Source organism: Sceloporus undulatus, chromosome 6 (genome assembly GCF_019175285.1).
Source record: "Sceloporus undulatus isolate JIND9_A2432 ecotype Alabama chromosome 6, SceUnd_v1.1, whole genome shotgun sequence".
Lineage (NCBI taxonomy): Eukaryota > Metazoa > Chordata > Lepidosauria > Squamata > Phrynosomatidae > Sceloporus > Sceloporus undulatus.
In genome coordinates, this window is record NC_056527.1 from 71,642,736 (window position 1) to 71,659,826 (window position 17,091).

A 17,091-nucleotide genomic window follows, 5' to 3' on the forward strand; every position below is an offset into this window, starting at 1 on the left:
GTGGGGTGGCATATTGTTTTCTAGAATTTAAGTACTGATTAAACTAAACTGTAACAATACCTTAAGATCATCCAAAATATAACTGTCAGAGACAAAATAGATTTCATTATATGGGGAAGCAGAGTTAAAGTAGCTGGGAAAAGAAACAAGGGCTATTTTGATTCCGTCCTGATAAGCCCTCTGTCCAAACTTTCGTCTGGATATCTCGAAACACCTACTATTTAAATGATGCTTTATTAGTCTGACTCTGAATAACTGACAGAAAACACAACTCTTCTAGTCATCATATCTGGAAGGGTTTTTAAAAAACAAAAACAAACCCATGATACTAAGGAAATGAGAGTGTGAAATTTTAGCTTGCTCCCATTCCCAGAGTAGGGCATATCTTTACCACCATCCCTTTTCAAAAATAATATATTTTTTCAAATCTTAAGGAGAAATGCACAACCTTGTGGATCTAACTATGGTCCTTATTAGATGCTACAAGCTAAAGCAGGCAAGGTTTGAACACATAAGTGTTATTTTAACTTATCCAAACATTTTCTTTGCATCCTGTGCCTCAGCAATTGAAATCTACCCCATACTATACATCTTGATTAGACTGTACTCTGGATACTGGAAGTGCAAAAACTGTGGAATCTTAGTCATGCCATATGAAAGTTGTTCTACCTTAGGTGTCAAAATGTATAACAGTTAGTGGCCATTATCAGACGAGTGTGGAACTGGGGGTCTTCCGCACTGGGTGGTTCGAATTCACGTTATTTCGCACAATACCATCATACCAGCATTCGAATGGCCCAATCTGCACTCACGTGAAAGCGCGAGCTGCCGAACTGAATGCGTACTGGCTCCTCTTTTTGGAGTGTGTTGGCCAGTGCGCTGATAAGGGGATTGGCGATATCCTGGATTGGGGCTCTGTTCGATCTCAGTGCAAATGGGTCTGGTGTGACTACCCAGTCCTGAATTCCATCGCAAGACCCCCAGATTCCAATATTTACTTCCGGTGGGTCTTTCCTCTTGCCGGTTCCAGGGATGCGGGGGGGGGGGCGGTTCCAGCGGCCTCCTCCTCCTCCTCCCGGCTTGAGAGGCATCCCTGGCTGCATCTCAGGCAGGGAGGAGGAGGAGGAGGCCGTTGGAACGGCGGCGATCGCCGCGATTCTAGCGGCCCCGCGCCTGTTCCCTGCCTGGGATGCAGCCAGGGATGCCTCTCAAGCCGGGAGGAGGAGGAGGAGGCTGCTGGAACCGCGATTCCCGTTGCCCCCCGCGCCTCTTCCCTGCCTGGAAGGGCAAGGTATTTCCTCCCCTCATCGGAGGGGAGGGGGAGGAGGAAAGAGCCCTGGGCAGAAGGGAGCAAGGGAAGGCATTCTTTAGGAGCCTCTTTTCCCTGCATCCCCTGCCCAAAGCCCTCTGTCGCTGGGCATTCCTTCCCTTGCAGGAGGAAAAAATCAGGTCGCTCATGTCAGGCAACCCCCCCCCCCTTTTCAAATTCAAACAATTTTTTTTGAGCGCAGATGCGCATGGTTAATATTCCTGAATGTATGTTTTATTTTTAACCATTTTTTTGAGCGCAGCTGCGCATGGTTTATATTCCAGAGGCAGATGGAGCCAGGCTTGCACTTGTGCAGCCGCTGAAACCCCTGTGCCTGGCTCTTTAAAAAGGGAGGACACTTCCCCCGATGCCCTGCAAACGTCACCATGACGATAGCTTGATTGGCAGCGGCCAATCTACAGAATGCATTCGATTTCTGTCAAAATGCATTCGATTTCAATTTGTAGTGGGCACTTGCTAACGGAGCGATTGACAGCCGCTGGAACTGCTCCTCCCCCCACCCAGAATACATACTCACACACTCACACACACACACACACGTAGAACCGGTCATTGCTAATTTGTTGCAAGGGAAGGTCATGGTAACATTAAAACCAAGCAGGAATGTAGAGAGGAAACAGTAATGGGCGCATTGTATCGCGATTGTTAATGTGCATGAGCTGGCTCTCCAGCTGTTTACCGGGCTGTCATGACGGGACCTCCCCTTTCACCCCGGAAGCGTTTAAGGTCGCAACCCATGCAGGGCACCACTGAGCATGTGCGAGGGGGCCGATACGAATCGGCCAATCCTCATGTTGAGCACCGGTGTGACAAAACATTCTGCACTGAATGCACTTCGCGCGAATGCAGATTGGCCAATTTGAATCATGCCAATGCGGAGGGACTCCCAGGTATGATGGTATTGTGCAAAATAACGTGAATTCGAATCGCCCAGTGCAGAAGACCCCCAGTTCCACACTCATCTGATAAGGGCCAGACACTGAAAGTATTATCAATTCCCTTTCAGAGTTAGAGCACTATTAATCCGTCACTAGTCAAAATAGTTGTTAGACAATGATGGTAATGTGTAACACAGCTGAAAAAGAACTCCTTTCCCACCACCCATTTCCCTCAATAATGAACCCCAATGAATTCAAATTCAGCAAGCCTTTGCCATTTGTGTTCCAGCTGTCATACCACTTACTTCAGTTCCTCAGCTCCAAGGCTCCAAAGGAACAAATTTAGCTCTGTCAGAGGACAGGAAAGGATGTTTGTGCCTAATTGTGTCAGTTACACAGGCAGGTTACAGACCGCCAAAAAATACGTATGGAATACGTATTAGGGTTAGGAAGGGGCGGTGCTTCCACACCCCCGTAACCCTAGTACGTATTCCATATGTACAACATGGCAGCGCCCCTTCCACATGGGGGCCGCCATGTTTACGTATCGGATGCATAGCGTCCAGACGTGTCATAGAGCCGCCGCAAGAAGGAGCTCCATTTTGGAGCTCCTTTTTTGCTCCGTGCGGGAGCCGCGCGGTGTGGCTGCTACGGCTCCCTCATGGAGCAAGCGGCGGCGGCGGCAGACTGCCGCAAAGCAGCGGTCTGTAACCCACCACAGTTATACTAAATTCAGTTAATCTGTAGAGGGATTTGTTGTTCAAAAGCCCTAGGAAGTGGGAAATCCCCTAGGAAATAATTAGAATCTATTATTCCCAGACTCCTACACTCTTTTATATAGGCAAAAGCTGGTAGAAGCCAGCTCAACAGGTAGTGATCCAACTTCGAGAGGGAGTGATCCAACCCTGTCAAAGGATAGAAATATGTCAACACATGTTAAATATATGTGTTGAATCAGTGACCTATTGGGATAACTTCACTGTTGTCATGGCATCAGTGAAGTTCTGAATCATGCCTACTCACACAACCCTAATATGAAGGTTAAAGTCCATCGGGATAATCTTTTCAAGCTGAAGACCATCTCTGTAAACTGGTGCAAGAAGAGTTAGGCACAGTGGAGTTGAGCTTTAAACTAGCAGAATCTCTACTATGTCTCAAACACCTAACACTAGATTGTTGTTGTTATGTGCCTTCAAATTGTTTCTGACTTATGGTGACCTTAAGCTGAACCTATCATGGTGTTTTCTTGGCAAGATTTGTTTAGAGCAGTTTTTCCTTTGCCTTCTTCTGAGGCTGAGAGAATATGACTTACCCAAGGTCACCCAGTGGGTTAAATTGGTTGAGCAGGGAATCAAATTCTTGTTTCCAGTGTCATAGTCCAACATTCAAACCACAATACCACGCTGGTACTCATATGGATAGGAAACCCAAAGAAAGATGGAATCCCTACAGACCACAGAAACCTCCTTCCCTAACCCTCAAATCTAGGCCAGTACAATACCAAATAATAAAAGAGGGTGACCACTGTTAACAATACTCCCACAGTCTGGGGGCGACGATGGAAAATGCCCTCTGGGAGGTAGTCGAAAGCCTAGATTTTTGTGGCTGAAGTAGGCCTCTCCCAGAGGAGTGGAGTGCACGGGGAGGATTGTGCACAACAGTCTCAAGATCCCTTACTTCCAGAAAAGTGGTTGGAGTTTCAATTTTTTTCATTGCCAGGAAGGGCAGAGTAAATAACCAAGAAATTCAGATTCTAAGGTGATCAAGCTCCAGTCAGATCAGAAATGTATAGGGTTTTCTTTGTCTCAGTATAATAAAGCACTCACCACAGGTATCTCCAAGGGAGACCAAATCATCCTTCATCAGCCATAGAACACATTTTCCTTACTGCCAACCTTTTATTCAAAGCATGAAACTGCAACTAGTACAGAATATGGCAGCCAGAGTAATTTCTGGAACATCCAGGAGGGACCATATTACCCCGGTTCTAAAGTCCCTCCACTGGCTGCCCATTAGCTTCCGGACCCAGTACAAGGTGTTGGTTATCACCTTTAAAGCCCTAAATGGCTTGGGTCCAAACTATCTTCGGGACCGCCTTCTCCCCTACAATCCTCCCTGCGCACTCCGCTCCTTTGGGAGAGGCCTACTTCAGACACAAAAAACTAGGCTTTCGACTACCTCCCAGAGGGCATTTTCCATCGTTGTCCCCAGACTGTGGAATGGCCTGCCGGATGAGATCCGTCTACTTACATCCTTAGACAGCTTTAAAAAGGCTGTTAAGACGAATCTCTTCCAGCAGGCCTTCCCAGAATAGAGAACCCGGGCTTAGAAAAACGCCTGGGAAAGATACTGCTGCTCCCACTGGTTGCTTGTTGGTATGATGTTGACCTTCTGGTCAGTTTTTAACTTGTATGTTTGTTTGTTTGTTGTTGTTTTTTGTTCTGTTTTTTAAATATTGCATTGACTTTAATACGTTTTTAAGGAGGGGAGGGTATCAGGGATTTTATATGTTTTGTATTTTTAACCTTGTTAGCCACCCCAATTTTTCTCAGAGGGGCGGGATACAAATAAATTTTTATTATTATTGATATTAATTATTATTATTATTATTATTATTATTATTTAAAGGAGGCAGCAAACATTCAGCTCTTACCAACAAATTTCTGAGGCATAGAACTCTTACGTTTGGTGACATTACTTGTTAGCCTGTCCAGCATAATGGATCGCTCTGAACTCAACTTGCACAGTTCTTCAGCCATTTCATTCTGGTTAGTTTCCTCTTTCATTACTGAAAAAAAGTGAAAGGAGACCCAATGTCTTAGACACACATACTTCCATGCTTTGCTGAGATAAAGGCGGGTTACAAACGGCCCTCAAGGGGCCGTTTTCCCGCCGCCGCCATTTGCTGCGCAGGGAAGCCCCAGCTGCTAGACCGCGAGGCTTCCCCACGCAGCAAAAAAGGAGCGGCGAAATGCCGCTCCTTTTTGAAACGCGGAAGTGGCGCCGCGAGGGGTGGAGTGCGCCCTCGCGACGTCACTTCCGCCGTGACACGTCTGGATGCACAGCGTCCAGTACGTCAAAATGGCGGCACCCATGTGGATGGGCGCCGCGAAAAAGTACGCGCTCTGCACGTACTGGGAGGAAGGGCCGTCAGGAAGGTAAGAACCTTCCTAACCCTAATACGGCCCTTCCTAACCCTAGTACGCGCGGAGCGCGTACTTTATGGCGGTTTATAACCCGCCATAGTCTACAGACAGGCAGTGTAAGCTAAAAAGTAGCAAAAAGATAAGCAGATTGGGGCAATCAGTGCATCTCATAGTACAGTCTAAACTTTTCAGTCTAAATTCTATTATTAGTCCTGACGAGCATAGACTCATTCAATCAATGGAATTTAACTATGTGCTGACTCACAATTCAACAATTAATTGAATGGGTCTATTCTAATCTGGACTAAATAACAGGATGACAGTCATCATTATTTCTCACTGATTACTTCTCTAATTATGAATAAGGTGTTATATACAAAACAGTACATATAATATTCATGTTATTGATAATAATAATAATAATAATAATAATAATAATAATAATAATAATATCCTGCTCTTTTCCCAGAACTTAGACTCAGAGTGGCTTCACAACATTTAAAAACAGTACAGTTAAAAACATAGAAAAGTGAATCATTAAAACAGAATCAAATTGTTAGAATATTAAAATAGATTACTTATTAAAAGAATAAAAACACAGTTAAAAAGATAAAAAATTTAAAACACTTAAAATGATAGTTGCCAAACACTCTTCAAAGGCAGTCCCATATAGAGCCCGTTACAGTAGTCCAAATGGGATGTAACCAAAGCATGTACCACTGAGGCCAGATCTGTCATCTCAAGGAAAGGGCATAGCTGGTGCACAAGCTTTAAATGTACAAAAGCACTCCCGGTCACTGCAAAGATCTGGGCCTCAAGGTTCAAAGAAGAGTCCAGGGGGAGTTGCCATCTTCAGGGGGAGTGTAATCCCATCTAACACAAACTGGATCCCTATTCCTTGATTTGCATTCCAACTGACCAAGAGCACCTCCATCTTGTCTGGATTAAGTTTCAACTTGTTTGCCCTCATCCAGTCCATTAAGGATGACAGACACTGGTTTAGGACCAACCAGCCATTTTAGCTTAGAAGCCTGTATGGACCTTATAACACGGGGAAAATTGGAAGGTAAAACTTGTCACAGTGCAGGATCATCCAGGGCATTAAACAAACTTCATTTATATACCGCTTCATACCTCCTAAGCAGTGACTAAGCTGTTTACAACTGTAAGCTAATTTGCCCCCAACAATTTGGGTACTCATTTTAGCGACCTTGGAAGGATGCAAGCCTGAGTCAAGCTTGGGTCCTTTTGCTGGTCTTGAACTTGCAACCTTGTGGTTTTGAGTGAGTGGCTGCAGTACAGGCACTTAACCACTGCACCACCAGGGGACAATTAGGGACGCAATTAGGGACAGTTTCACATTTGCTTTTCAGACAACGCTGCATGCAAACAGTTTAGAATTCAAACAGAAAGTAAGGTGACTCAGGGAATAGGCAATTTCAGAAAAATACCGTGTTTTCATTTCCAGTTCATTCACAAATTCATTTTCTTTGTGTAATTGCAGCAGTCTGAAAACCATCTACTAGATTCTCCCTGTTCCCAGATTTCCCATGGTTCTTTTCTTGTAACAAGGAGAGGGAGGCAGCCTTGTTCTTAAAGGGAAACACACACACACACACACCTCTTTCCCTCATGCGGCTGGTCTCTTCCTGCTGCAGCCTCTGAAAGCGAACAGCTGGAAATCCCAGCACAATCATATACTGTCTTCAGTTGGAAGAACATAGCCAACCAGCATAGTTGTGCTATTTGGCCAGTGCTTATTTATGGCTGCTCAGGTCTTGCAAACTCAGGGCTATGGCTTCTTTGATTAAATCAGTTCAACTGTATGATGACTTTCCCCTTTTCTTTTTGCCTTCCACTTTACCAAGCATCATCTTCTTTTTCAGTGAATCACATTGTCTCATCACTGTCATCTTCCGGCCTGAGAGGGAGTGATCAGGCAGGCCCAACTCCAACAGGGATAGCCTGAAGGAAGAGACTCCTCCTTCCTTAATTGTCATCTTCCGGCCTGAGGGAGCGATCAGGCAGACTCAGCTCCATCAGGGCTAGCCTGAAGAAAGAGGGTCCTCCCTCCTTAACTGTCATCTTCTGACCTCCTATTCCCCTCCAGCTATGCTCTGACTGTGTGAGGGAGAGGCTTGCGTACCCTATGCTGGCAGTGGTATAATAGCCACCAGTAGGGCCTCCTATGCCAGACAGGTCACAACCGAAGGGTCTGACCAAGAGCACCAAAGGGCAGGATGGGCTCTCTAGCCATATGGCACCCATCCTAGGAGAAAGAAAACTCTAATTCCAAACCTGGACAGATGGTGCTCATCTAACCCTGTAAGGTCAACCATCTAAGAGAAGGAAACTCTAATCAAACCTACGACCCGAGGACCTCACTGCCACCATCCATGCTTGTCAAGGCCTCAGCAGTCGAACCTCTGGTTTAAAGGGTGAGGCCAGTTCTGTGCACACTGTGCTCCACCAGAAAAATCCATTGCACAGGCTCGAAGGATACATCCAATGTCATCAACGTGCTTGTAGATAGCACGGATGAGTCCTTCCTGAATCTTCGTTCATGAAGTAAAGCCAAGAGAGAGATTTATAGCACAACCTCCATTTATTATGAAATAGAAAAGCCAAGTGTCACACAAAGAAACCAGCGAAAAACTGCTGTTCTCTGAACAAAGGGGACAACAGACCTTGTGGAGACTGCCACTGATTGGATGCACTTAATTTTTTTGGGAAGTTGAGCTATTAAAAAAAAGAATTGTTGGATTTCCTAAAGCCTAAAACATTAACAATGTTAGTCCATAAGCAAGGATTTTGAACCAAGGTCTATCAGAGTGTAGCAAGCCTCTTTCCAATGTCAAAGCTTAATGCAGCAATATGCAGGGTACCACACTAGCTAGATAACTGCACTCTAGTCTTATAGTGCTGCTATTCCACTTTAATTGCTGCCTCCTGTTGCATTCTGGGATTTTCAGTTGAGGGAGGGGCATTTAGAATTCTTAGCCAGAGAAATCTAAGGCCTCACTGAACTACAAACCCCAAAATGCAACAGGAGACAGCCAGAGCAGTAAATGTGGACTAGTAGCACTATAAGAGGGTAGTGTGGTAATGTGGCTTTCATCACTTTGAATTTTCATGATCACCATTCATTCATCTAGAGGAAGGAAACATTTCCCAGGTGTAGTGGACAAAGTGGAATAGGGATTTCTTAATATTGCTGAAAAATGGTAGACATCTCTCAGAGAAGACAAATGAACTGAACCATAGGTGCCCTCACAGAAAAATGATACACAATAGCTTTCAAAAGATGGGAGGGAGACGGTCTGGTCACTCAAGTAGGTGATTGGAGGAATTTGGCGAACAAACAAAAATGGAGTGATACAGTTGTGCTTAATTGTATCTTCTTTCCTCCCTTCATTATGGGATGAGATTCTACTCAACAAGCCACAACAGTATTTGAATCCATGAATTGCAGATCAAAAAAGATTTGGCCACTGGACCATTTCTTAAGATAAAATTTTGTAATATTATAGAACATTACAAAAACTGTGGGCATCAAAACTACAGATGTGCCCAAGTGATCTCTGGGAGAGCAAAGGGGTGTTAAAAGCAGGTATCTTTCACTGATATGATTTTGCTGGAGATCAGAGTGAATGTTTGCATTTCAGACAGTTGTTACAGTAATAAAGATCTGAGTGTAATAGGATGTTTAACATTATAGTATCATTCTTCTTCAGATTCAGAGAAAACGCTTGTCAGGATCGTGCATGCTGCATGGATTCTGTTAAGTTTGTGTTTCTGTATTAAGAAGGTGGTTCAGGTTTTCCTTTCTGTATTAATAATGAATTTTGTGAAGTCTGATTTAATTGCTTATAAGTGTGGATAACTGCTTTGGGTTGTATTTTCCTTGCCGGGGCTTGTGGTAGTTGTATAGGTTAGTTGGAAAGGGGGAATGGGATCAGTTGCAGATGGCTGGAATAGTTATGGGAATGGTAGGTCTTGAAATGTGTGGGATGGAATGACCTGCGGGAAGAGAGCCGCCATATTACATCACTGGATGCCTTTAAAAGGCAATAAAAACAGATCTCTTCTGGCGGGCCTTCCCAGCCTGACTTTCAAACAAGAACTAGTATCACTCACCTGTCCATTGTCTCTCCTCACATTCATCCTAGCCAGGTCTCTGATTTAAGTTGTTGTAGACTCTCTAGTAGTGGGTGTGACTTGTGCTAAATTATGTAGTTTTTATATCTATTGTAATTTTAGGAGCAGGAGGAAGGGTCAAGAAATTAGGGAACATTTTATTGTGGTTTGTAATGGTTATATTGACCTGTTGTTACCTGCTTTGATCCTTGATAGGGAGAGGCAGGATATAAATACATATTTTATTATTATATTTATTATGCAGGCTGAATGGAGTTGATGTTCGGTAATAACAGAAAGGCAGAGTGGATAGTGAGAATGTCTGAGATAGGGAGAGATACTGCTTGTGAGAAGGATGGGAAGGGGCCTGTTTAACAGAGGGGGATAGGCTGTGGGAATTAGAGATGGGTGCTAGTTTTGGTACCAAGTAGTGGAGGGTGGAGTTTTGGGGTTTTAATGTATTGTTCAGTCTTAGGTGGACGGTTATGGCTTAAACGCTGAATGGTGAATTTCTGACTATGTGTTCTCAATAAAGTTATTTGCTGTTTCAACACATTGACCTCTTTGATGCACAGAGATTCTGAATTTGCTCAATTCTGACAGTAAGCCAGAACTGCCCAATTCTGACAATGCTTTTGCAAAGGACATGGTTTCTTTGTCTACCAGACTAGACCAGAACTACTGACTTGCCTCCCCCCTACTTTCACCTTTAAGCCATCATTGTGACACTGGAAGTGTCATTGATACCATTGCTTCTGACACCCCCACTCTGCTCTAGAAGATGATTCATTTCCCACCCAAATCTGCCCCAACCTTTTTTTTCTACTTTATTGGTCCTGGAATGTTTTAATTTTTTCCTATTCAAATTCTTTTTAGGGATTTATTAATGAGAGTTGGGGGTTTGGGGGTTTTAATTGTATTTAAAAATTGTGTGTGATTTTATCTTCATATTCCTGTAATCCGCTTTGTTTTTTTGAGAAAAAGCGGAATATAAATAAATACTACTATTATTATTACTATTTCCATGATTACCTGGTGTCATATACATAATTGTTTCCCTGGGGCAAAGATCTGTGATGTGACAGAGAGGTTGAAAAGACTGGTCAAGCCTATTGGCCAATACCCCTTCCTTTTGGTCCATGTGGGAACCAACAACACTGCAAGACACAGCCTTCAGAACATCAGAAGGGATTATGAGGCGCTTGGTAGGAAGCTGAAAGGAATGGATGCACAGGTTTTCATCTCGTCTCTTCTTCCAGTTGATGGGCACAGTCCAGGAAGGGAGAGGAAAATAGCAGATGTGAACAACTGGCTCCGCAGATGGTGCCGCCAAGAACAATTTGGAGTCTTCAGTCATGGGCTGCGGTTCCATGAGGAGGGACTTCTTACAATGGATGGGTTGCATCTCATGCCAGTTGGAAGAAATGTTTTTGCCAACAGTCTCAACAATTTGATCAGGAGGGCTTTAAACTGGGTTGCATGGGGGAGGGAGACAATATTAAGGAAGGCAAAAGGGATGGAGAATATAATCAAACTGACATAGAGGAAACAAGACAAATAGTACAAGGACTCAACAGTGGGAGGCAAAAAAACCTGCACAAGCAGCAAGTAAAGGGGACTCATAGTCTGCGATGCCTCTACACTAATACACTAATAAGCAAGATGAACTCGAACTCCTAGTACAACAAAGCAAATATGATATAATAGGCATCACTAAAACCTGGTGGGATGAGTCTCATAACTGGAATGTACAAATAGAGGGGTATAACCTTTTTAAGAGAAATAGGCCAAACGCGAAAGGATGAGGAATAGCACTATATGTCAGAGATATTTACACCAGTGAAGAGATCCAGGACATCAATACTGGAAGCCAGGTGGAGAGCATCTGGATAAAAATTAAAGGGAAGACAAACAACAAGGATATTATGGTGGGAGTCTACTACAGACTCTACCAGTCAGATGGAGGAATTGGTTGATGCCTTTCTAGAACAGATGACTACACACTCAGAAAGGAGAGATGTAGTAGTGATGGGTGACTTCAACTATCCTGATATTTGCTGGAAGTCAAACTCAGCAAAATCCTCAAGGTCTAGCAAATTCCTCACTTGCCTCAAAGACAATTTCATTGTCCAAAAGATGGAAGTAGCAACAAGGGGGTCAGCTATTTTAGATTTGATCCTAACCAACAAGGATGACTTGGTTAATGGAGTGCAAACGGAGGGATCATTAGGTGGAAGTGATTATGTTCTGCTGGAGTTTGTTATACAGTGGAAAGGAGAAGTCAGGCATAATGAGACACGCATTCTAGACTTTAGGAGAGCGAATTTCAGTAAACTTAGAGAAGTATTGGGGGTGATCCCATGCTCAAAAGAATAGCGAGCACATGTAGGGGTAAAGTCAGAAAAGCTAAAGCGCAGAATGAACTCAGGCTTGCTAGAGAGGTTAAAAACAATAAAAAGGGCTTTTTTGGATATATCTGCAGCAACAGGAAGAAGAAGGAAATGGTAGGGCCACTATGTGGAGAAGATGGCAAATTGTTAACAGGGAACAGAGAAAAGACAGAATTACTCAACACCTTCTTTGCTTCAGTCTTCTCAGAAAAGGAAAAGGGTGCTCAACCTGAGGATAATAGAGCAGAAGACAGAATAGGGGAATTTGAAACACAGAATAAGTAAAGAGATAGTAGAGGAATACCTTGTTAATCTAAATGAATTTAAGTCTCCAGGACCAGATGAACTATATCCAAAGATATTAAAAGAACTGGCAAATGTAGTATCGGAGCCATTGGCAATAATCTTATAAACTCCTGGGGAACAGGAGAAGTCCCAGTAGACTGGAGGAGGGCAAACATGTTGGGAAAATATGCAGAGATAAACACAGAATAACCTTGGAAACTTGTGAATAAATAGACAAACTGGCAGACTGGAGCTTTGCCAGGAAAAACAGTTGCTAGATTAAAGCACTATAGGCTGGCTTTTCTCCAAAGAGTCACTGTTTATTCTTGTTGCAAACACACACATGAAAACAAAGCTACACAGACAAACTTCTCCTCCTACAAACCCACAAACTGTACAATGATGATTTGAGCTTATATACACTTTTGCCATGTGGCAATCTAGCTCAACCCCTTCCTGTACAATTTCCTATGTTACTTGAATTACTGTCCATCATTCCAGATGACACAGCATATTTACGTAAGTGCTACGTGCTCTCTGGCACACTCTGCGACCTTGGACAATCACCTTCTGTCTGGAGCCACAGCTACAACCAATTCCTGGTTAAGAGCAGTGAGTGTCCATTAGCTTCTCTGCCACATCTGAACATTTTCCATGCTTCTCCATACCTCAACAGTCCCCTCCAAAATGTACAGATGTGTGCTATTTCAGTGTGTCAGAGTTGTATTATTAAGGTAACATAGCAATTAGACAGGTAAGCTGTTCATGTCTCTCCACTGGCAGTGCTTTTGTGAAGACATCAGCTATATTGTCCCTGGTATCTATGTATTCCAACCTTAGGATTCCCTTCTGGATCATCTCCCTGACATTTTGGTACCTTACCCCTATGTACTTTGTGTGACATTTCAGATTTTCAGCCTCTGTCATGGCAATGCAGGCTTGTGAATCTTCAAATACCAATGTTGGTGTTGTGCATTTCTCTCCCAGATCTTTCAGCAACTGCCTGATCCACTCCACTTCCCCTGCCATCTCAGATAATGCTGCAAACTCTGCTTCTGTTGTGCTCAAAGCAACACAATTTTGCTTTCTGTTTCTCCAAATTATTGGTGTACTTGCAAACGTCACAACCAGGCCTGTAATTGATTTTCTATCTGCCAATTCAGATGCAAAAGAGCTGTCAGCAAAACACTCTAGCTGTTCCAGGCTTTCCTGAATGACTAGCTTTCTGCTTTTACCGCCTTTCAAATATGTCAACAGATGTTTCAATGCAAACCAATCAATTACCTTCGGATTGGAAACCTTTCTGCTTAACACACCAACTGCAAAAGAAATATCTGGTCTTGTATTGTTGGCAATAAACAACAAGCTGCCCACTATACTCTGAACAACTCTGGGTTGTCAAAATCGTCTGATGACTCACAACTGGCCTAGCCAGGAGTCATTGGGCTTCTAACAGGTTTTGCACTCTGCGAGCTACACTTTTCTATCAGCCTTCATCTGGCTTAACAAGCACTTTCCATCCTCAGTCCACTCCACCTCAATTCCAAGGTAAGACTTCAGACTGCCTAGGTCTTTCAAAACAAACTTTCTGGACAATTCTTGCACCAATTGTATCTCCTATTCTGATTTAGCTGCCACGCACAAATCATCAACATAGATCACCAAAGTGAGTCCTGCCTTGGCATACACGCACGCATCTGCGATACTATGCTTGTATCCAAGCTTTACAAGCACTTCATGGATACAATAGTTCCAACATCTGGCACTCTGTTTCAAACCATATAAAGCCTTGTTCAATTTGTACACCTTCTTGTCACTGTCACTATCAAAACCCGAAGGCTGCTCCATGTACACCTCTTCATCAAGAGGAGTATTCAAATAAGCAGTTTCAAAATCAAAATGCCTCACAATTTTCTTTTCCCTAGCTGCCAAAGCTAACACCAGCCTCAGACTTTCTGGCTTTGCTGTTGGGGAGAAGGTTTTGTCAAAGTTCTCAAACCACTGCTGAGCAAAACCTTTTGCCACCAACCTGGCTTTGTACTTTTGAGTACCATCTGGCATTTCCTTTTTCTTATAAACCCATTTTCAAACTACCACTTTGTGATTCTTGGGTCTGTCAACAACACCAAACACCTCTTTTTCCAACAATGACAAAAACTCCCTGTCCATTGCAGGAAATCACTTCTCCTGTTCCTCCACAGGATAACACTGCAAATCTCTGAAACTCTCTGGCTCATCAGCCACCACAGTACAGGCTCTTGCACCTTGTACTACAAAACATTCTGGAGGTCTCCTCACCCTTTGTGTTCTCCTGGACACAACCACGTTTGTTTTACCCCTCTCATCCTCACTCTCAGAGCTGGTCTGAATTTCAGTGTCTTTCACTGGCACCTGCTCAAAGTTCCTAGTTGTGATGGGAGAGTGAAGTGAAGGTTGTGTTTGTGTTTGTTGTTGTGAGGTACTAGGCTTGGCTTCTGGTGAAGACTCTTGTTTTCTCACCCCTCCATTCCCAGTACTTATGTCTTTTTGTCCCAGCGTCACAAAAACCTCTTAGTTGGCATGCAACCTTTCCCAACCAGAGTGCTTTTCAAAGTTGGCACTTCTGGACATCAGAATTTCCCCATGACCTAGGTGAAACCTGCAACTGTTACCAGAGTAGCCCACAAACATGAGCCTGCGCCATTTGGGCTCACCCTTCTTTCTAAAGGCTGCTGGCACATAGACATTTGTGTACTGTCCAAACACTTTGAGGTTCTGGTATGGGGTCTGCTTTATGGCCGAGTTCCACACCCTATTGGCTATGTGGTTTGCTGCCTGAATCGCCTCGCCCCAAAGCTGATCAGGGGCTTCAGCATCCAGCATCATGCAGTCTTTCATCTGCTTTAATACTCCAATACGCCTCTCAGCCAACCCATTCTCCTGAGGGACTCCAGGATTTGTGATGTTGTGGCATATTCCTCTCCTCCTTAGCCAATATTTCAGGTTATTTGACAAGAACTCACCCCTCTGTCAGTCACCAAGGAACCCACCTTGTAGTTAATTTCCTTTCCACCATATTGACCCAGTCCTTGAAAAAATCAGCAGCTGCACTTTTTTCCTTCAGGACTTTCACATATGAGTACCTGGTGTGGCGGTCTACAATCACCATGAAATACTGGTTGCCACCAATAGTTTTGGGCAAAGGGCCAGCCAAGTCCGTATGCACTATTTGGAATGGCCTCTGGGTGGTGCATTTGGTCTCTTTGGCCACAGGAAAAGCTCTCAGCTTTATCCTGCTGCAAACCAAATAGCCTAAATTGTGTGAACATGGATTGATTTTTAGCTCAGGACAAACCTCTCCCAGTTTTCCTAAACTGGTAAAACTCACATGGCCCAGTATGATAGAAATAATGTGAACAGTCTAAGTGCAAAGGCACATTATTGACTGCAGCACATTCTCCCTTGTTTACCATGTAATACATTTTGTTTTTCTTTAGTGCTTTTGCACACACCTGATCACCCATGCTGATCACACACTCATACCCCTGAAACCTCAATGCATACCCATCTGTTGTCAGCGCATTCACACTAACAAGAAAATTTTGCAATTTGGGGACACATAAGACCTTTGCAAAGTCCTGCCCAAAGCTTGGGATGACCTTTACCTCCCTGGGTGCACCATCAGCGATTGCCACTGAATGCACAGTGGGAGCAGTCCTGTTCTTCAGGAGCTGGGGGGAATTACACATATGTCCCAAAGCCCCAGAATCCAGAACCCAAACACTGTCCTCTATGACAGCCTGCTGGGCTTTACAGTCACCATCCTTCACCACAGCTGCAGCACCCTTCCTGGTCCCAGGATCTTTGGGCTGCTTCCTCCTCACTGCTGCAAGCTTCCAGCAGTTTCTCCTCACGTGGCCTGTCTTGTTGTAGTAGGAACAGCGTTTCTCATTGGACACGGCTGCCTTCTCTGGCTGTAGCTCCCTTGGAGCCTCTAGTGGGTGTGTAGAGCTTGGCATCGCCTGCTGCAGTCTCCTGAGCCCAGCCTCGAACTGACATCACTGGCTCTCCTCCAAGACACGCACTGACACCAACTCTACAGTCATCTGGTCCTCAGGCACCCCCTGAAAACTATGTAGGATATGCTCATAGTCCTCAGTAAGGCTGCCAACAAGATGTACACCTTTTGGTCAGCTGGAAGGTTGGTGCCTTGCATCTCAACTTGGGTGTACAGATCCTGCATTATTTCCAAATGCTTCACCGGATTCTGTCCCTGCTGCATCTTGCAAGTGTACAGCCTCCGACATCAGATCATCCTGGACAAAGCTGTGCTGTTCTGATGAACTTGCTTGAGAGCATCCGACACAGCCTTTGCAGTCCTCTTACTTCGCACATGATTAATCTGGCTCAGTTCAAGGGCCAACAAAATTGTTGCTCTCGCCTTCCTATCATCTTCAATAGTACCCTCCATAGGTCCAAGCTGTACCACAAGCCAAAGCCCCTCCCTGACAAGGAGAGCTTCGCAATACTCAGCCCAGGAATTATAATTGGAGTTACTGAGTTTAGGAAACCTGGCTGCTGTCTCCATGGTTAAATAAGAACAACAAAGTCCAGGTAGTCTTCCCTACTCCCACTGTTCTGCCTCTCTTTGCCTTCTGGCACTGGACAGATGAACAGCAACAAAAAACAGTGCACTCACAGCCAGTCGAAGTCTTGTACTCACAGCCTGGTGCCCATAATCCTTGTTGGGAAAATATGCAGAGATAAACGCAAAGTAATCATGGAAGCTTGTGCATAGATAGACAAACTGGCAGACTGGAGATTTGCCAGGAAAACAACTTGCATTCCCCTAAACCCCTTACTTGATGTAGCCCTGATAAGTCTGTATTTACCACCTGAAAAGGCCTCTGAGTAATGCATTTACTCACCTTCGCCACGAGGTAAGC

The 17,091-nt window shown here is 44.2% G+C and overlaps 1 protein-coding gene across 2 annotated transcripts in view; it reads right to left on the reverse strand.

Moving 5' to 3' along the window:
- Positions 1–17,091, reverse strand: part of IKZF1 (IKAROS family zinc finger 1) — a 150,492-nt gene that overhangs the window by 3,127 nt on the left and 130,274 nt on the right. For both annotated transcript variants that reach the window (XM_042476757.1, XM_042476758.1), the window contains one exon: positions 4,862–4,996. In XM_042476757.1, the coding sequence (XP_042332691.1) occupies positions 4,862–4,996 (135 nt within the window). The remainder of the gene's footprint in view (positions 1–4,861; positions 4,997–17,091) is intronic.